The 21,290-nt window shown below is 42.9% G+C and overlaps 2 protein-coding genes across 2 annotated transcripts; both read right to left on the reverse strand.

The window, feature by feature from the left end:
• Nucleotides 1–4,377: 4,377 nt before the first annotated feature.
• Nucleotides 4,378–6,904, reverse strand: piga (phosphatidylinositol glycan anchor biosynthesis, class A). Its single transcript, XM_061225870.1, has 5 exons — nt 6,145–6,904; nt 5,857–5,989; nt 5,440–5,572; nt 4,980–5,186; nt 4,378–4,661 (listed from the first exon to the last, which is right to left on the reverse strand). The coding sequence occupies exons 1-5, from the start codon at nt 6,848–6,850 to the stop codon at nt 4,398–4,400; spliced, it is 1,443 nt and encodes a 480-aa protein (XP_061081854.1). The 5' UTR covers nt 6,851–6,904; the 3' UTR covers nt 4,378–4,397.
• A 4,340-nt stretch (nt 6,905–11,244) lies between these two features.
• Nucleotides 11,245–20,813, reverse strand: LOC133116903 (collagen alpha-1(VIII) chain-like). The gene is made up of 3 exons (XM_061226916.1): nt 20,571–20,813; nt 13,607–13,895; nt 11,245–13,154 (listed from the first exon to the last, which is right to left on the reverse strand). Exons 1-3 carry the CDS (start codon nt 20,811–20,813, stop codon nt 11,245–11,247), a joined length of 2,442 nt encoding a protein of 813 aa, XP_061082900.1.
• Between the last annotated feature and the right edge of the window lie 477 nt (nt 20,814–21,290).

Below are 21,290 nucleotides of genomic sequence, written 5' to 3' on the forward strand. Positions count from 1 at the left end.
TTCATTTGAAATGTAATATGTGAGTTTGACTGAAGCAAATTTTGTCTGTGCTATGTTTTTCCTGTTAAGACAGTGCAAATACTACTCGGTCTACATTAAAAGACTTAACATGAAAAAAAACTTTTATCAGGCCACTGCTTTTAGGGCTTGAAACTGATTTGCTTTGGAATAGGTCAAATTACAAACTGTTTGCATAATGTGGATCTGTTAGAACATTGCCAGCAGCAATAGGAGGTTTTTCCCATACTAAACTAATGCGAAATTTGAAAATAGAGAAAGAACAAAAGAACATAACTATACCTGGAATACTAGAATCGCTAACAGGTATACAGAGACTAATTTATAAAGTTTTACTTGGGTACTTTTTGTTTACATACTCTTTTGTAAAGGGCTAGCCTTGAAATTAGAGGTTGACTCATGTGGTATGGGGACATTCTCATTCTGGTATGAGTTTTACATTGAGCTTTCTGATAGTAGTAGAAATCAACATAAGACATGACACAAAATGGTAAATACTTTATTTATTTTTATGTCACAGGGCATGGATTTGAACTCAGGACAATGACACTACTGCCATCACATTGACCAAAATCCATAAATACATCCAGCAGACAAAATGTCCCATTTGATAAAGCGGTAATAAAAAGCAAAAATATATTATAGCTCCTTTATACATGAATGGCTTTAGCAGAAATGAAAGCTGAAATTATCAAATTATCTTCTGTGATGCGGGTAGTCTTTGAGAAGAGAACAAAATGGGGTGATTATTGGTCCACTTAGAGACAAATGAGTTCACTAGTTATAGGAAACTGTAGGGCATTGTACATAAGTGTGCCTCTCTGCAGACCCCCAAAAGGAAACAGACTGTGTTTACCATGTTGACATAGGGTCAGCAAGCCTTGATGAAAAGACAGGATTATTGATCCAATCAGTGTGCTGCCTCTGCGCAATTCTGCCACCTCAGTGGAATGTTCCCATAAATGTTGAGGTGAAATAGTACTGTACGCCACAGGTACGTCCGCGTCTATACAAATAGATAGCAACCTTATAGAGCCTCACTATTGGCGGACATTTGCAGTTCCTTTTGTTAAACTGTTAGAACAGAGGAGCAGTTGAACTTATCTTTTGGAGTCAGATAAACAAGAACAAAATTAATTTAACCCTGTTCCAGTAGCATTGGTCAGACTACACGCATTTCCTTCACCTCTCGGATACTTCCGCCTTTTGGTGTATTTGGGGGGTTCCTTACAAAACCAACGTCCATTGCCTAACGTTCAAATCATTAGTAGTTCATTCCACTAGCCCAGGGCTACCAGAGCCTTTGGGCTGCAGTGTCTGCAGATTTCTGCTCCCAGTGTGCAGCTCTACACCACCAACTTTCACTAATGAGCTCACTTCCTGGGCCGAGGAGGTCAAATAATTAGTGAAATCAGGTGGTGTCGTACATGTTTGGCCTGCAAACACTGTGGCCCACAGGACCTGGAGTTAACTAGCACCGCCTTTAGACTGTGTGTTCCTAGCCTCTCTCTCATTCGAAAAACAACAAATATACAGTATATAATTAATAAATAAAAATGAAAGAAAAAGCGGAAATAGATGGAGTCTCTTATTTGAACTCCTCTGATGGACCTGTTTCATTCTGGGAAGAGTGACGATTTAGCAGATGCTCTTATCCAGGGTTAGTTACAGGGCAAACTCAAGTGCAAAGATCAGGGATCGACATTCAGGAATTCCCTACTGGAGGAGAGTACAGTCCTAACAGTGCAGGAAGTGCAGACTCTACCTACAACCTCTCAGCTACCCCAGTAAACATCAAACCAACGTATACAAAAAATTTAATCTTATGTAATCAGCATTAGACTATATAAAATAAATAACAGCAACAAACCACAGGCTCTGGAAGAGAAATGAGAGAATATATTACATTAATGGCATTTATTGTTAGGGCAGTCCTGACCGCTGTGGAAAGCTCAATCTACCACAGAGTGATATGGCATAGAAGGGCAGGCGTGGAGAAGGCCAGGGGCCAAATGTCCCAGAGCTGTGGAACACAGGGGTCAGGGCTGGGGTGTACAGTCAGGGGAGCTTCTGAAAATATGATGGACCGGCCCCCTTGGTCACCCGGTAGGCTAGCACCAAGGACACGAGCGGTTGTTCTGGGACCTGGTCAGCAGCTAACGCATCACACCGTCTCCCTAAATTCCCGACTTCTCATTGGTGGACTTTACCAAGAACCTGCGAAGAACTTAGGAATACCTTGGGAGGCAATGATTGCAAAGTACCTTAGCATTCATCAGTATCATGTATCACTCTTCATGTTAGCCACATCATTTCTGAATTTGTAATTCATTAATACACTTCCTTGTTCCTCACTATAGTACATATGACTTTGGCTGTGGAATCCACAGATTTCTCAAACGGTGCTTTCACCTTTATTAACAGTCCCAAATCTGTAATTCACATGGTCATAACTGTATTGCATTAATCTTGTAGATACATTTTCCAGAATTACAGTAATTCAATTAGTCTTAATCCCAAAGTAATTCAATACAGTAATTCAAGTTAAGTCATAAACAGTCTTAATCCCAAAACATACTGTATGCAAGAAACACAAACACAGACCCGGGTCATGAGCAAGCTCTTTGCTATATATACCATACAGGTGTTTACCGGCTCCTTTTAGCCCTATCTGGGCCAATACACTGCCAAACCCCAAGGTGTCAGCCTGGGATAATCAGGTTGGGAGTGAATGGCAAGGATTACCTCTTTGTGCGTAGTTGTTTGTTGAACAGTTTTTACGTTCTGTTGACATTTAGCACCTCTAACGGAAGCATGTGGCATTGCAGCACACATTTGCATCACGTTACAAAATCTGGACGGCACATTTTGCCAAGCGAGGAAGCGAGAAGCGCCCCTTCCTTTGCTCCTTGCGTCATTGCACGTTTGCGTCCCTTGCATAGAGTATGTAACAGGCTTTACTCCTGAATACAAACTGCACCCTGCTCAGGAATAGACTTAGTGTCTTTAGTGCTCAAGGACCTTCAAGGGCAGCCAGTGCTCCCATTTTGAGAGAGGAAAAGAAAATCAGGTAACCACCAAAATGCACACATACCTGAAACACTTCTTTAGCATTGTAAAGAAAGTCGCACATTTGAAAACAAACTCCAGCTTTAGTTTCCATTTCAACAGACTGAGCACATCAAGTCAACAGCCCTAGCATTTGCACTTCATTTCAAATTCAACTGAACCGCAGTTCATTACAAATTCATGTCAACTGCTTTTGTTTAACTGCCCCCGAAAAAAAAACCCTGTCATGAATTTTTCATTTTCACCTACCTAAATATCTCAGGAAATAATATATTATTGGAGTGTCGGATGGGTTGTTTAAGCCACATTTTTGGCACAGGAATAAAACCTTAAACACTGGCCTTAGTGTCTTTAGCCACAACAAACAGGAAAAACTGGTTTGGCAGGAAGCTAATTTGGATAAACAAAGTGATTCTCAGTTACACCATTCTGTCCCTTTGTGTAAGTGCAGTGTAAACTGGACCAGAATTCCTTCTGTCCACAAACTGTCTGAATTGGCCATAAAAAGGCCTCTCCTTCTCACAGATCCCTTCTTTAACTGCTGCTCTTTTTTTGGGGAGAGAACCAGCAAACAAGAGGGGGTTGGTCAAAATAAGTGGTCTAAACCTCTAACCGGCTCTATCCGGATAAGACTGGGGTGTGAAAGAGGTGGCTCTCAACCTTAACCCAGTCTCCACCCAGGAAATGAAGCAGACTGATGCCTTTAGCCCTTGAGGGTGCGAATGGAGAGATGCCTACTGCATAATGCATTACAGTGTCTGGAGCGGGAATTACCTGAGCGCAACGCACAAACAGTACCGTAAGGAAACGCACTACTGCGCAAAAGTTCACAGCTGTTCTTCTGCTTCTGAAAGGAAGTTAAATATTGAACAATCGCTGAAAACTATTTGGAGCAGTGCAGAATGTATAGGAGTGAGTTCTGGCAACTTACTATAGATGGTCTTTGGAAAGTCCTGGAATAAATGTTAAATGCTATTCTAGAAATGTATCACAGCAGCATTATTTGAGAGTCCTCCAAGCAGCACTATAGCACTGCACCCCTATAGAATACATGATGTAACTCAGTGTGTACTCCTTTTTCATGAAGAATACACAAAGCGAACCAAGATTTAGTTTCTTTGTGCATAGGTAAAATAATAAGTAGAAAAATATAAAAATATCTATGAAACTTTGCAGAGGGGTGTACGTTTTTTAAACGCATTCTCCCCCTCAGGCAACAGCAAATAAATGCTTGGCAAAAAAAAAAAAAAATTTGTAAAAAAAAAAAAAAAAAGGGCAAGTAATCCTGACAGCCGAATGCCGTGCACCCACTAACCGGTCCCCGTGTCCTTGTGGTAGTTAGTACTGTGTTCCTTCCTCCCGGCCCCGGCCCACAGCCCCTGGGGGCCTGAGGCATTGACGGCGACGTCGATGATGGAGTCTGGAACGAGCCACTGCAGCAGGAGGAGGAAGAGGAAGTCCAGCACGGCCAAGAAGGCGAAGATGGAGCCGGCCACGGCCCCGCAGTGAGCCCTCAGCCGGGCCAGACGACCATCCAGCGGGAGCACCGCCTCCTTCGCCACCCTGTCATACACCTGCGTCGCCACGACAACAGGCACATCTTCAGGTTCAGCCAATAGGCATAACATCGCACTGGACTGGTCAACTACAGGCATGCTTATAAACCAGACACATCCTGCCTAACACAGAGTCCTCGTTTGTAAGCACAAACATGCAGGAATAACATGCATGTAGTGATGAAAATCCATAGATACTTCTGTTTAAATAGACTGCATGTAAAAAGTGCTCCTATTCCAAGAATGATTTTTGGCTCAGTTAAAACATAGCATCGTCACAATCAGCTAAAGGCACAGATGACTGTTATTCCCTTTCTTTCTGGAGACCTGGCTCACCTTCTCGGTCCTCTCGGCCACGTTCCTCCAAGTGTAGAGGGTTTGAACCCTGCTGTGGATGGCCGCAGGGGGCAGCACGGTGCCCCAGCGCTGCCTGGCGATGACCATTTCCAGGCCCTGGCAGAGGGAGCTGACCGTGGGCTCACACAGCGTGATCAGCTCCTCCGGTAGCACCTCCGGGATCCCACCCACCCGTGTGCTCACCACCTGGAGGACAGACCGTAACACACACACAGACAGACAGACAGACAGACAGACAGACAGACACACACACATATATATACATATACATATATACACACACGCATCAACATACATTCATATATACACACACACACACACACACACACACACACACTGTTTTACTTCCATTGTACAACCTAAGAGGTCTTTCCTGTGACAAGATGAATGAGGCCCAACAGATGAGTTAGCCAATGAATGATTGAGGATGATGGTTTACCTGCAGTCCACAGCTGGCCCCCTCTACGATGGCCATGCAGAAAGCCTCAGTCAGAGACGTGTTGAGGAAAATGTGGCCCTGAATCAGGACGTTTCTCACATCTTTGTGCTCTAGGGCTCCTAGGAGACGCACCCTGCACAGGGAAACGTAGTCCATGAGAATCCACCTGAATCCACTACATAACTGTCCTGCAGTGCACCATGATACGAGGAACAGGGATAGGAGCTTCAGCAATTATCTGACTGGACAGACAAAATATAAGGCTGTGTTCATTGGAGATCTGACTCACACCTGCATGGACCGGCTCCTGGTTAAGACCTTGCTGAAACTGCCGGGCAGGGATATGTAAAGTGCAGCCCGAGTCCAGCCCCAGTCCAGCCCGAGTTCAGCCCGAGTTCAGCCCGAGTTCAGCCCTACCTGTCGTGCAGCTGGTACTTCTCACGGACCTCCTCCAGGACGATCCGCTTCGGCCCTTCCCCGCCGATTAGAAACTGCAGATCAGGATGTTTCAGGCACAGCTCTGGAATTATTCCGCCTAGTAAATCTATTCCTAAGAAAGACAAAAAAGCAGAAACAAATGAATGAATAAACCCGCTGATGTAAAATACAGGACCACAAAGCCACAAGGCTGCCATAGATCCTCACCTTATATCTTGGCTTCTGAGGGCATGGTACCCGTGTAGCTGGCATGCAAGACGCTCTTACCCTTTCGGTAGACCAGGCGGCTGACCACCACGATGGTGATCTTGGTGTCGTCTCTCTGGGAGGGGTCGGGGGTGAAGTCAGTGGGGTCCACAGCGTTGGGGATGACAGACACGATCTCCGGGTCCAGGGCGGCCCTGAGCACCGTGTTCTCTTTGCTGGTGTAGGAGACGCAGACAATGTGGCTGGTGTCACACAGCGACACGGTCAGTAGCTTGTTGGTCAGCACCGAGCTCACGTCCGCGAAGCCGAACAGCGAGTGGTCGGTGAACACCGTGTTCAGGCCCATGGTCTTAGCATGGAACAGGGAGTCGTGCGCCATGGCCGAGAACGAGCTGTGTGCGTGGACCACAGTGATCCTCTCGCGCACAAAGACGCACCGTAGCAGAGGTAGACTGTGAAAGCAGGTGGTAACTGTGGACTGGTTGTACATCACCTGCAGGGGTAAGTAGTAGACCTTGAGCCCGTTTGTGAGGTAGCGGACGCCCCTCCGGTTTCCATAAGCGTGGGTGGCTATTATCACCTTGTGTCCTCTCTCAATCAAGCACTGAGACAGCTGGTAAATGTGGCTTTCCACCCCTCCCATGTTGGGGTAGAAAAAGTCTGACACCATGCATATGTTGTGCTTGGGAGAGTCCTGGGTCCCCAGTGCATTTCTACACGGAGTTCTGTTGGCTAAGGAGCCTTTAGGACGTCGTCTCTGCCCCATCGTTCAGCTTTAAGGCAGGTTTTTCACATTCATGCAGACTTCGGTCCAAGCATCTCGCATACATGTACCTGCAGGACAAACATTCGGGTTTTTACACAAATTAAGATGCACCATTAATTACACACACACACATATAACCTAAATCTATTATTGTATTGTATTATCTACAATAAGCTATCAAAATATTTCGGATAAAACTAAGGAGAAAGTGTACAATAATACTTCACAAGAACTAAACCAGTCACTTCGCAAGTGTAGTTGCGATGATTGTCTGTGATTTATTAAGACGCTCCATAAATATGCGGGTCCATATTACCACAAATCAATTTATTAAAATCTCCATCTTACACAGCTACAATGTAATGTAATGTTACAATTGCATTTACACGGGAACATTAAGTTCGCTAACTTACTACCACTGATGTTGTCATTTCGATGTCTTACCGTAGGACTGATTTTTTTCAAGTCCCGTATGGTGTTATGTTTAAAAAACAGATGAAGAGTAACATTGTCCCAGAATTAGACTACACAAGTGCTATTTGGGAAAACGCAACGTTCGTTCATTACACAGTGGGTTAATTCCAAATGGCAAAGCAGCTACTTCCGTATTGCTCAACAACAAAGACTTCCGTAGGTTACTTCTTAGCTGCGTGCGAATGGTTCCGCAGTGCTAGGGTTCCAGCCGGGATTCTCACAGAGACAATACAGGAGCTCTCTTCTAAACTCTTTGATTCTGTCTGCTACACCAAACACCGTTCTGATAATTTACAGAAAGTTGTCATAATCTGGGTTTTCTTTTTGATATCATTTCCGTTTCGTGTATGATTTTGATGGACCCACACAGTTTTGTGCGATTAATGATATTTTGCAATATACAGAAGTTTAATGTGCAATCAAAGTTGGGGAAAAGCTCTAGAATAAGTCACTGAAAATAATTATAAACTGCACAGAGATAACACATACACAAACATAAGACAAACATACTGTTTGTGAATTATGAAATTAGAATATATAGAAGTATCAACATTTTAGCTTGAGGACTAACACATCATTTGTATATTATTATGAAAATGACCATGTTTGGGTGTGTTAGAATAAAAAAGCTGATGAACATAACTTGACTGACCATAGCAGTGGCAGAATATTTTACAGAATAGTGCAATGAAAATACCAGGTTCTTATGTTTTTAATAATATTGTGTTTTTCCCCCGGTTTCACATATGTTTTCAATTGGCCCTGATTTCTGTGTGCAGACAAGAATGTTTAGATACTTACAGAACTTCCTGATGACCTGTGGGTATTGTAATGGCTGGTATAAGAGCATTCACGGGCTCTTGGTTTAATAGCGTCATTATGTTTTCTGTGACTGTATGTAAACACACTAATTTTATAATGTATATTCGCAATTGCAAATTAAGAAAATGAAATGCAGTAAAGAATGGTGTATGTCTTTATGATCATTGAAATGTGTAATTCTGCTTCATACACAGAATAGGAATCCACTTGATAAAGCTTTTACAGTATCTGCATACTGAACATATATTTCTTCTAAATTACATTTCTAAATTATATTTCTTTTTTGTGTTCAAGGAATCTTTAAGTATTCAAAATGAGGTATTTATAGCAGTTATTGTACATTAACCTTTTGAAGAGTTTTTTGGAATGTTTTGAATGAAGTCAGTGATCTTGCAATGCTTTCAATTACCAGTAATGCTTGCTACATCAGCATTAGAATGGCCAGTTAAAACACTCTAATCACATGTTTGAGGTATTACACTTTAAAGGGTTAAATATCCCACCTCACCTTGATTTGCGAGGGAGCACAAAATAACGACTTATTTTTCCAATGTCCCTCAGGTCCATACCAAAATACATGCATTTAAAAATTAAATTAATATTGCTGTAGTACTTTCTCCATGAGCAATCCCCTGAGGAGTTGTTCTCTCCACTGCAGTTGCCATCCTTCTCAGTGAAGTATCATAGCTAACAAAATGGGGGAGGCATTGGTGTGTGCTGGTTATCAATATATAAAGCTTCATAATGTGTCAGAGCAGCTATAGAGAAATTTGTGCAGCAAATTTTCCTGGTGCAATAAAAGTTTGCACAGTGGAGTCTATACTCTACAACTGAGCCTGTCATCTATGTCACAAGACATATTCTTTCTGTTGCAACATTAAATAAAGGAGACACATTATAAATACATTTTGTTATTAATTCACCTTTATTTAAAAAAACACAACAGCAACAATAATAATAGTAGAAACATTAACTAAGTATTTCACTTAGGTTCAATATTCAGCACCATTGTCAGACAAAAAAAGATTTTTTTTTACATGGAGTTCATAATAGCTTCATTTCTTTCCAGAAAGGACTAGCTGTTTGTTTGCTATTCTGCACATATACAAAATCAGGCAATCAGTAGTCAAACTAATAAATTACAGAGAAGGGTACTAAAAACACATCCTTTTTAATCTGTATGCATGTCTGTATGGTACCAATAAATAAACTTTGTAGGCACCTAGCACCGCTCTCTGAAAAACTACCTTTGTTTGATACTGTTTTTCACATTGACTCATCACCTTACTCCTCAGCTGACTACATTGTGTCCGCTTTATCAGCTATATTTCTTAGCTCCCTATTTCTGACAGCATGCTATTTTAATTAGATTTGCTGTACTTTAGTATTCCATTTTCAGTTATATTAACAATTGTGTGTTTTGTCACACCTGCTCAATTACCTGATCATAATTATAGACTATTTTAGTAATCATGAAATACGTTTTATCTCATATATAAAATATAATTTTGAAAATGTACTGAGAGGTTGAATTTGCCAAGAGTCTGCCATGAATAGGGTTTTCCAGGAGTGTTTGGCACACCTGTCATGTTTCCCTTCCTTTGCAGAAATCCGAACCTTTACAGAGAGCCAAACTAGGTGACCTTTACCCTATCTGAGTGTCACATAACTGACTGTGGGTGTACATCCTCCATTTTGCCATCTCCCGCCATTTTATATCCATCCCTTTCCATGGGCAAACTGGCAGAGCCTGCACTTGAGAAAATCAATAAGGAAACAAATGCATAGGTGGCCATACCAACTGCATTCTGTGATGGCCACGGACTGGATTGTTTTTTTGCTATGGCAATGTATGTATTCATCCAGGCATTCATCCAGGCTTAATATGAACATGACCTTTATTCAAATTATAGTGTGCTTTGCTGGAATTTCAACAAAAATGTTATACTTCCTCAAATCTGTCAAACAAATTTAAGAATAAATTGCAATATGGTCTCTTGACAAAACAAGCACTTTTTTCTTCAATCCTTCCGCATTATCATGAGTTTGGCAGTTGATGGAATTTACAGGAAACATATGACTTCTAACACCTGCATGAATTCACTTTTACATGTTGATCCATCAAGTTCGTTGGAAGCAATGTAATGGCTCATATGTCAGTATTTGTATCTGTTATGCATTGGTAGGCATATTTGAATACTTTACTAGATTTCACCTAGCAATACTCTTGATACATATTATGGAACAATACTTGGTGAGTACACCTCTGTTTGAAACAATCAAAATAGCTGACCTATGCTGACGTTTCTAAAGCTATCTGTTCTACTCAGCTATTCAGAGAAAAACATACCATACATGTTTTCCCTTACTTTTAATCATAAAACGTTTCCCTATCATTTGAATCACCCAATAGGGAAACTCTGCACCCCTCTCCATTAAAAAATAATGACACCCTTTTCTAAACTGTAACAGTTTATCCAGAAACAAACAATAGCTGCAATAGCTTTATCACTATGCTGTTTTGCCAAAAACCCCAACGCTCAAATTTGGTCTATTACACTACACAAAAAAAAAAAACCTTTGACTTATTTTTCAATTAATAGACCCAAAAAACTTGGATTATCGCATTATAATAAAGACGTTCATAAAAGACTATTTTTAAGGAAAATGTTTACACAGCTGCCGGTTTCATAAAAACTTGCATATGCACAACATGTCTACTGAGGGTCAACAAAAATGTCTTATGATTTTGCAAGAAATATACTGACATAAAATGCAATAGATAACAAAATGTCTTTCTTTTTTCTCTAAAAACCTGATCTGTAGTAGAGTTTATATGACAGTAGCATTGAATAGTTTTACATCCTATTTATGATCGATGTTTCTCGTTCAGCACAGAAAAATGCAGCTATCTTGTACCCAGCAACTGTAGATATAAAAATTAATTGCTTATATGCCCGTCTACACTGACAAGTATATTGGGAGAAACCCAGGAGCTGGTTCAACTGTCCACTTGTTACTGTCGACTTCAACAGTACGAAAGGAATAAATCCTTTAAGGAAAAAAATCTATACATTTGAAATGGCTTCTTTTCTGTGTTACATAGGGTACAATAAGTATCCAGAGAAAGAGGAGTGTACATATTGGCCGGCGTAAAGTCCTGCTGCCTGGTCTGATGGGAGTTGGAGGTACACTGTGTCCCCGGGCTCCAGGGGCAGAACGGCACTCCCTGACGCCTGGTCCAAAAAGCTCTTTTTGTACTCATCGTACGTGTACATCACTGGCTCGTTGTTCCTGTACAGCGCCACCCACACGTTGGCACCCTTGCAGTGGATGTGGTAGGCGAAGTAGTAAATCCCCGGGATGTGACAGGTGAAGACGCCGGTGTCGGGGTTGTAGTTCTGGCCGCCGTTGTACAGGAGCTTGTCAAACACCACAGGGCTGCCCACGGGGGGGAACGGCGTGGTCAGCTGGGCTGTGAACGCTGGCATCTCCAGGCCGCTGCCGGCCATGAGCGATCCGCTGTACTTCCCCTTCCGGAAGCCCCCAGGAGGGCTCTTGATGCCGTCCAGATCCGGGCCCATCTCCGGCAGCACGTGCCCCATGTCGGGAAGCAGGCCAGGCATCCCAGGTTGGCCCGGTGGTCCCGGTAGCCCAGGTGGACCAGACTGACCAGGGGGCCCGATGAGGCCAGGCTTTCCTGAGGGCCCTTCAGGGCCTTGAATGCCTGGAGCCCCTTCCCCCGGGGTGCCAGGTGCTCCAGGGGCACCGGGCTCGCCTTTCATTCCAGGAAGACCAGGAGGGCCGATGGGTCCACTAGGACCTGATATTCCTGGAATACCCTTCAGGCCTTGTTCCCCTTGTTCGCCTGGATTTCCCGCTTCTCCCCTTGGACCTGGCAACCCGGCTACTCCGTGATTGCCTGGCAATCCTTTGTGGCCACCCTCCCCTTTTGGGCCACTGGGCCCAGGTAGGCCACGTGGGCCTGGTTCTCCGTGCTCACCTGGAAGCCCAGATTTGCCTGGAAGCCCGGGGGGACCTGGCTCACCAGCAGGACCCGCTTCTCCTTTTGGGCCCACTATACCAACCTCGCCTTTTGGCCCTGGGAATCCAACATTCCCGGGTGACCCCAATGGGCCAGGGGGACCTTCAGGTCCAGTCGGTCCCGGAGGACCAGCTACCCCTGGTGGCCCTACGTGACCTTTGTCACCTTTTGGGCCTATAGGACCAGGTAAACCGCCCTGACCTTTGTCACCTTTTGGTCCAGGAAGTCCTGGCTTGCCAATTCCAGGCAGGCCTGGGCTCCCTGGCAACCCTGGTGGGCCCTGTTCTCCTTTGTCACCTGGAGCTCCCGGTTTTCCTGGCAACCCATCCTCGCCTGCTTTGCCATCGCCTGGCAACCCTGGTGGCCCTGCTGGTCCTTCGTCACCGGGTGGGCCTGCCGCTCCTGGCTCCCCAGCAGGGCCTGGTTCTCCCTGCTCTCCTCGCAGGCCTGGAAACCCGTTTCTGCCAGACTTCCCTGGTCCTGGTAGCCCTGCAGGCCCTGGGGGACCCTGTGGCCCTCCCGGTCCCTTTGCCCCGGGCGGTCCTGGCAGGCCGTTTCCTTTATCACCTTTAGGTCCAGGCAGACCTGGCAGTCCAGGTGGCCCTTTGTGTCCTGGCTCTCCGCGGGGCCCTGGTTGCCCTGGCAACCCCTGGCCTCCTGGTTTCCCCAGACCTGGCAGGCCAGGAGGGCCAGGAAGACCAGAAGGTCCTGGCAAACCGGTTGGCCCCTCATCGCCACCAGGGCCCGGCTCTCCTTTTGGTCCTGGGAGTCCCACTCCTCCTGGTTTTCCTGACACTCCGGGCATTCCAGGTTTGCCTATTCCAGGGAATCCCTGTGGACCTGGGGGTCCCGGCTTTCCTGGAGAACCTGCTATTCCAATGCCGGGTGCACCTTGTGGGCCTGCAGGGCCAGCGGGGCCCTGGGGCCCGACTTCTCCTGGGACACCCTTCTCACCTCTAGCGACTGTTTCAGCTGAGGAAGAAATTGCATGGATCAGAAAAAAATATTCTAATCATTTTCCTTGTATTTTGTTAGTAGGAATGAATTCATTATATCAATATCTGAAGTTGTTTTGTCTTTTCTGTGTTGAATTGCTATGCTTCCTATGTTAAAGTATTACCTATTGAGCTATGAGATATCAACTGATTTAATGCGCTAGCTCCAGTAGCTAGCTAGCTACCTTTAACACTATATCCAGCTAAATAATGCAGTTGACTTATTGAAAAGGTACTGTCAACTGCTTTGTTTCAAACACACACTGCCAGCTAAATTGACCATAATTGAGCATATGTGTTAAGTGAGCAAAATCCTTTGATGGACATTTGAGTAAAGGTTTGCCTTGTGCTTGTCTCTATTCTAATATTTTGGACTATACATGGTCTTATTATGGTCAAGTTTGCCACCACGAGTCTGACCTTTGTCCTCCTTGCGTGTCATGTCCTTGCCCTTGCCGTGCATGGGCAGGTGCATGTAGTCCTTCCTGTACTGAGGGATGATGGGCATTTCCTTGGCATACTGGAAGTGGGGCATCTCCTTGACCAGGTACTGCTGGGGCAGGCCCTCCTTGCCGTGGGCCATGTGAGGTAGCTGTGGTGCGGGCTGGTGCTGCTGGGCCTTGTGCCCGTAGTACGCCCCCCCATGGGCATGGTGCAGTATGGCCAGCTGCAGCGCCACCAAGAGGAGATGGAGGGGACTGGCCATGATCTGAGGGAGACAGGGAGAGATGTTTTTTTTTATGGCAGAATGTCAGAACGGGGAAGAATTGTGATCTAAGTGACTTTGACTGTGGAATGATTGGAATGAGGTGACAGTGGTTTGAATATCTCAGAAACTGCTGATTTCCTGGGATTTTCATGCACGACAGTCTCTAGAGTTTGCAGAGAATGGTGCGAAAAACTAAAAAGATCCAGTGAGCAGCAGTGCTGCAGGCAAAAATGGCTTGTTAATTAAAAGGGCCAGACTGTCAAAGCTGGCAGGGTGGTGACAATAATGCGAATAACCACACATTACAACAGTGGTATGCAGAAGAGCATGTCTGAACACACAATGTGTCAAACCTCTTAAGTGGATAGGCTACAGCAACAGACGACCAATAAGTCTAAAAAAATAAGTCTAATCGATACCTAATAAAGTGCTCACTGAGTGTATATGTATGTACAAGCCATTTGTCCCAAACATTATGGTGCCCTGAAATAGGGTGGGGTGATGTATATAAAAAGTGTTGTAAGTTGTAGGTGGTGAAACTAAAATGTATTAAAAGAAATTATTGTGAGGTCACTGTAGGCATAGGATTGTACACTGATGGAGTCCTTTTATTTCTGTTTAAATTTGAGGTTGCTTTTAATGATCTAAACTGCATTTGTTTCAGATAATGAGAGTTGTTGAAAGCATAACCCTACAAAGAAACACTCAAAAGTTTGATGCCATTGGGCTAGCAAGTACCCAAAAGTTGACATTCCTGAAAAAGTCAAAAAGATTTTCAATCACTGACTCAGAAGAAAGTTGCACATCAGGGCACTTCTATTGTGTTTATTAGATAAATATTCTGGCTAGAGTGTTAAACTAGACAACATTGCCACAGGTCTCCAGGTTGTATATTCAAACTAGTTGATTACAAATGATTGGCACATGAACAAGGCACTACACAGACCATGTAGGAATTATTGGACAGTTAATTCCAAATATTGCACGGATTGAAAAATGATGTTTGTCTTTTGATGTAGAAAGATGGTATGGGCAGGTTTACACCAAGCACAACTAAAGAAAGATGGAGACAACTAACCATGATCAAATGTGATCACATAGTTTAAACCTTGCAGGGTTAAATGACAGAAACAAACACAAATGTAAGGAATTGAGTCTGATTTTAACTTAAAATTGGATAAGATCCTGAGAATCAAAGTGATAATGAATATCTTCACATGAAAACAACCCATTGACAAAAGTGAAGGCACAAATACAACCCTGCTTCTGTAGCAGTACATCTTTGTGCTCTAGTGAACAAATATGTGTTAATGGAAATGTATGTAGTATAGACAGTATATTTAACCTTGAAACATAGTTGGTTGTGAATGCCAGGTCGAGAGTCTAGAGGCCCCATTCCTTCTGAGCATGAAACCACGATACCATCAGCTGAATAGTATGCCAAACAATTACCATTTATGTATAAAAGCATTCCGTTCTTGAAATAACACTGAAAAATGTATTGACAGAATACAGGATCTGAACAACACTGACAACCATTGCAGTCTCAGAAATGTTTGCGATTTCCTTGAGGAAAATTGTATTTGACACCCACCAACCCACAAAGCATTCAACCAAATAATCATTTCCAGTGGTGGGAGCCTGTTAATTTTACAGCAGCCGTGCCTTTCCAGCAATTTCTCAGCAGCACTTGCTCATTGAAGGACACTTTGGGGGAATGGATCTATAATTATATCACTGTGTCAACAAGATGTTTTGTAATTCATGCAGCCTTTTCAATGCAGACAGGGTTTATAGGTGACCGGCAGCATCAAGCCAAAATAAGTGTGGAATGGGAATAATAAGTATATAAATGGTAAATGGTTGGCATTTATATAGCGCCTTTATCCAAAGTGCTGTACAATTGATGCTTCTCATTCACCCATTCATACACACACCCACACACCAACGGCGATTGGCCGCCATGCAAGGCGCCAACCAGCTCGTCAGGAGCATTTGGGGGTTAGGTGTCTTGCTCAGGGACACTTCGACACAGCTCGGGCGGGGGATCGAACCGGCAACCCTCCGACTGCCAGACGACTGCTCTTACTGCCTGAGCCATGTCGCCCTACATATAATGTCCACTAGGGGTCAGCATACACCCACCTTTGTTCCAAAGTCTAACAGCAAGAGTGAAACTCCTCCATACTGTAACCAAGGTCACCGTTCAGCATATATTTTTCAGGTACCATACAGAACTCTGTCCACCATATTTCCATCTTCTCAAGCAATGAAATTGTGAATCAGTGTGTCATGCTGATATATGATAGCACTCCTAAAAGAGATTTTGACAACAGAATTCTCCACTGAAAAGCAGGGGACAGTTTTACAATGGATGTGTAGTAGGAAAACAGTACAATAACATATGAAGTCAGTTAATTATTATTATAAATGTGCTGGTTTAACCTCCTAAAATCAGATTCAAATTCTTATTTGTCTCCAGTAGGAGACATGAGTCCCTGGTCCTAATCTCAAGAACCATATATTGTGCTATGCTCCAAGCATAACTACAAGGGACATTCAATAAAAAATAAAGCAATATATTTTTTAATATTTTGACATCCAAGACAAAAAAAAAAGTTTTTCTGCTGGGTCTCAGGAGGTAAAATCTCCTTCATCTTTTGCATTCTTACATGATCACCTTCATCACCTTCACTTCTCCTTTCCTTCTCTCCCTCTCCCTCCCAAATTCTGCTCTCATTCTCTCCCTTTCTCCTCTTATTCTTTTCCTGTTCTCATTCTCTACCCATCTTTTTATATTTTTTATATTTATACATCTTCCCATAATGCACCCCTGGAAGGCATTGGCCCCATCGGTCTCAGTCACCAGTGAACACTGCCCTGCTGAACAGGAACGTCAACATGCTCCTGATGGATGGGATGTCTCCTGTCTCCCGTGACGATCACATTTTTAAACCTTGCGGCATTTGTTAGTCTCAGAGGGGCCTCCACGAATCTCAGAGGGGGCTCCATGAATCCCATGAAAGCCAAAGGAAAGCATGTTTTAAACTTGTAGAGCGTTATTTACATTTTAAATGCTTGCAAGACACCGCCAATGTCATGAGTGCTTGTTTCCACCAAACAAGCCAGGGAATAGTGTCACAGTTTAATTTTCAAACGCTGCACCAGCCTTATGTACTGTAATGGTAATGTGGTGTCTATTTGGATTTAGAAACTACTAAACATGAAACTACAGTTACTACTAGTCGCATTTAAGCTTTTTTTGGCAATGACAATGGACAACAATGACACTGTCCACTTCAGAATCTGCCGTCAAGAGCATTTGAAGAATCTGAGAGACTGATTTTCTCTTACCACAGTACAATGTGGGCGCAATACATTCACAGTCAGGCTGAAGTTGACTAACTTACTTAGACTTGAAGTGTGAAGCAGGCAAAGGAATTATGGGCTCTCTAAAACAGTGCCCTCCTGTAATTGTCAGCACACATAAGAAAACTGACAGGTTTGGTGAAATAACAGAAGTGAAATTTAACAACAAAGCAAGGTTAAGAAATTAGAAACCGTAAAGCAATCCATCCAAGATCGTCTGATGGCGCTTGGTTTCTATCAATTGCATGAGTAATTGCTACATGAAGCGTATTCATAATTTGGGCCATAAACCCAGTGGAATACCGAATTGTCCCAGTCTAGTAATGACCTTCCTGGTTTTATGGCTTTCATCCCAGCTAGCCAGAATACAAAGATTTTTATCTGTATCAATGTCAAATACATTTCTTATTAAACTCCACAGGGCTTAGGAATTTCTGTCACTATCAGAAACACAGCCTTATTTCTATACACTGCCCTGAATGTAGAAGATAAAATTGATTCCACTGATTACTGCTCCCAAGATAAAGTGTTTCTTGGTGCCACAAAACATCAAGTAAACATCAATGTTTATTAACACCTCATTTTGTGGGCGCAGTTTATAGTGTGTGGCTTTATCTAATATTATTTGCTTTTCATTTTTTGAGATTTTTGCTTTTTAATTATTTTTAATTGCTCTGAATATGTGGCATAGCTTTCGTTTATATGTAAATCTGTTTTCCAAATGAGCCTTATTAATGCTTCGACTGGCTACGTTCAGATGGCCAATTTCCTTCTAGCCACTCTACTTTCTAACATCCTTAGGCTATGGTTAATTGCAGGAGTTCCAGTATATGAATATTTATCAAGACATTTACCAAAGTCAGAAGGTCCACCGCCTCTGCGAAGTCACACAACTTCATGAACATTCAGGAAATGCATCAAAGTTTTGCCGTTAACCTTAAACATTTATAGACCCACAATTGTTAACAATATGTCATTCCAATCTCAAAAGGAGCCACTCAAAGGTCAGATGTGGAGAATCATGGGTCACAAAACTGCAGTGCACCCTTGACTACAGGCGGATGTCTTGAGTGCTTTGCCTAAGAAAACATTTTCCTTCCCATGTCCTGTTTTGCAGGATATAAAATGGCTCAGAATGCCACACGGGTCTTCGGGGCAGACAAATACACACAAAGCTTTCAGAAACCCATTTCCCCTTTCATGGCTTCAGACTGGCAGGTAACTACCTCTATATTTGTTTCACATCAATTACCCCAAGTGTAGGACTGTGTTCACTTTTCCAAGTTACCTATGTACATAAACGGTGGCCATTATTTCACACATATTGCACATCAATCATAACCAAATAAGGTAACATAAAGATAGCTAGTGGCAAACGCATTGTAGCAGACTGTGACACTGTGCACTTTCACTGTGCAGAGCTGTGATTTGTTCCTCATGTACAGTCCCCTCCAAAAGTATTGGAACAGCAAGGTCAGTTCCTTTGTTTTTGCTATACACTGAAGACAATTGAGTTTGAGGTATAGAGATGTAAGTGAGATGATGGATTCAAATTTGGTCTGATACCAAAGGTGCTGTGTTTGAAGTAATCTAGGTGCAAATACCTTGTGTTAGTCTTTTTAACCCCAAATGTATTTAGTGTATTGCAAAAAAGAAAAGAAAAAGGAATTGCCCTTGCTGTTCCAATACTTTTGGAGGGGACTGTATATAAACCATTTAAGGGCAAATGAAGAAACACATGGACTCAGTGAGGTACATCAGGATCCATGTGTGGTTAGAGGTTGAGCTGAACACACTGTGTGGCCTTCAGAATCTCACAGCTCACTGCCTGACTGCTGCTGCTCCAGCAGTGGGAGTTACCACACTAGGCCAGTTTTATCAGTTAACCTCAACATTGGTTAGAGGCCATAGTGCCTACATTGATCTGTACATTATGTAATATGCTTTCTTGGCACAATAAAAATCTTTCACAACAAATATAAGCATTTTACATTATTTTGGTTTTGTTATATACTGTATGTCTTTCCATTATTACTATTGTATGAATTTGGCAAATAGTACCAGTGGTGTTAAAAAATGGTCAGTATTGCACTCTTAGAGTATATAATGTATAGAGACAGCAACACCAATAGAAACCTATGGGGAAAAATTCCACCACACAGGGCACCAGGAACTGTAATAGTTTTGCTGTAATAGTGTCCTTGGTCACATGCCTAGTCACATGCACAATGAGGAAAACACAGGTTAATTACGTGCCACGGCGGATGAACCAATGAATTACACTTCAGCAGTTGCCAAATGAGGGTGCAAAGATTTTATGTTAAAGCTGTTTTTTGCGAAAAATTAATGAACAATATGTAGCAAAGATTGTATAGATCAATATATCAGTGGAAATATTTTTAATTTACTGTTCAACATGAGTCCAATTGTACAATAGGCTTTTTGAATTAAAATATAAGTATCACTATGGGGCAAATTCATATTAATTGGGACTGCTGTCCCTAACCAACAGCAGAAGCCTGACCCCTGCTATAATACAGGGGCCACAGAAGAAGCCAGACCCCTGCTGCAATACAGGGGCCACAGCAGAAGCCTGACCCCTGCTGCAATACAGGGGCCACAGCAGAATAGTTACTGTGGATGGGATTTGGCATAGTTATTAGTGCAAACTTACTATGAAAAGAAAAATCATAGAAATTAAAAATGTTTCAGCTTCCAAATTAGTAACACATTTGCAATCATACAGAAACAGATGCATGTGCGAGTTTACAGCAAAAGATTCACCATGTGCCCTTTTAAATTAGTAATGGAGAACATTTGGAGAGGCTTTCTTTCAGAATTTGCACTGATCTTCTGTCATATGCCAAAACCCCATCAACAATGAAAATTCTGTTTGCTTGGATCCCCAAATGAAGGCTACCCATATTGTTTTGAGGTAAACAACCACTGGCACAAGGTATGCACTCCCTCTCAGAAATAAAGTCACAGTGGAGGCACATTTCTTCAAAAATCAAATTTAAAAAATGTACCCTGAAAGTACAGCAATGTTGTCTGTATAAATTCGTATATTTTCCGAGCAAAAAATGTACAAATGAATTGTATAATGTTGGCAGGTGGTAAAATTGTATGTACCTATAAGGTACTGCCCCAGTGACAAGCATTTGTTAAGACAGTTTTCATACCTTTATTTCTGAGAGTGTGCTGACTTAGGTACAGAAAATCCTTCTAAATGAGCGGAACCAGACCAAGGACGTTTCGCCCGTCTGCAGATCCTTCCAGATGTTTTAATTGGCTGGCTGTTCTCACCGTGTCTGGTTGTGTTCGGGTCTCTGGCAGAGAGCCGGACACGGTCCAGGTCTCCCTGACCGGGATGAAGGGGAAATGGCGGTGTGCTCTGACTTTTCTCCGAGTGCTGGCGATTTTCACGGCCTCTCGCCATCCACACCTCCCTGTGGAACTCAGCCCCGCCACCCCTTTGAAGATCCGCTCACGTTTCCGTGGAGAAATGCACAGACTTGCCAAAAAGCTTAAAAATATCCCTGGATTCATGCCGAATAAAGGGGATCAGTGATGGATATTCTTGTTTCTTTTCTGAATGTTTACTTTGTGGAGGGGGAAGGGGGGTAGGACAAAATCAGAATATACTGTAAGAGGCACAGAAATATTTCCTGAAAAATGGAGGGTCCAAATGCCCCCTGACCTTTTTTTTTTTTTTGCAGTCAATTTTCTCCATTCTTGTGGTCTAGTGCTATTGCTCCGGCACAATTTGCCTTATAACACTCCCTCACAGATTTGTCAATGTATCCATGACAACTCGACATCCAACCAAAGGCAAGAGTCGACCAGAGGGCACTGCTCCCTTCTACCCTTTCCTTTCAACGCCCCACTTAATCTCCAGTCAATGTTCAATACAGTCAATACAGCGTATATGTCACCTTTGGCCTAAAAAGAGGCATATGACTAGAATTATTTATGTTGACTATGGTGATGTTGGAGACCTTGAAGATCAATAAGATGACACAGACA

This window comes from Conger conger, chromosome 17 (genome assembly GCF_963514075.1).
Source record: "Conger conger chromosome 17, fConCon1.1, whole genome shotgun sequence".
Lineage (NCBI taxonomy): Eukaryota > Metazoa > Chordata > Actinopteri > Anguilliformes > Congridae > Conger > Conger conger.

Excerpts from the sequence above, each read along its gene's own strand:
- piga (XM_061225870.1), bottom strand. The coding sequence starts at position 6,850 with ATGGGGCAGAGACGACGTCCTAAAGGCTCCTTAGCCAACAGAACTCCG. Across the intron at positions 5,573-5,856 it reads AAGTACCAGCTGCACGACAG|GGTGCGTCTCCTAGGAGCCC; the intron begins GTAGGGCTGAAC and ends TTCCCTGTGCAG. Across the intron at positions 5,187-5,439 it reads GGGCCAGCTGTGGACTGCAG|GTGGTGAGCACACGGGTGGG; the intron begins GTAAACCATCAT and ends TCTGTCCTCCAG.
- LOC133116903 (XM_061226916.1), bottom strand. The coding sequence starts at position 20,813 with ATGAATCCAGGGATATTTTTAAGCTTTTTGGCAAGTCTGTGCATTTCT. Across the intron at positions 13,896-20,570 it reads CCCGAACACAACCAGACACG|ATCATGGCCAGTCCCCTCCA; the intron begins GTGAGAACAGCC and ends TGTCTCCCTCAG. Across the intron at positions 13,155-13,606 it reads GACACGCAAGGAGGACAAAG|TCGCTAGAGGTGAGAAGGGT; the intron begins GTCAGACTCGTG and ends CAGCTGAAACAG.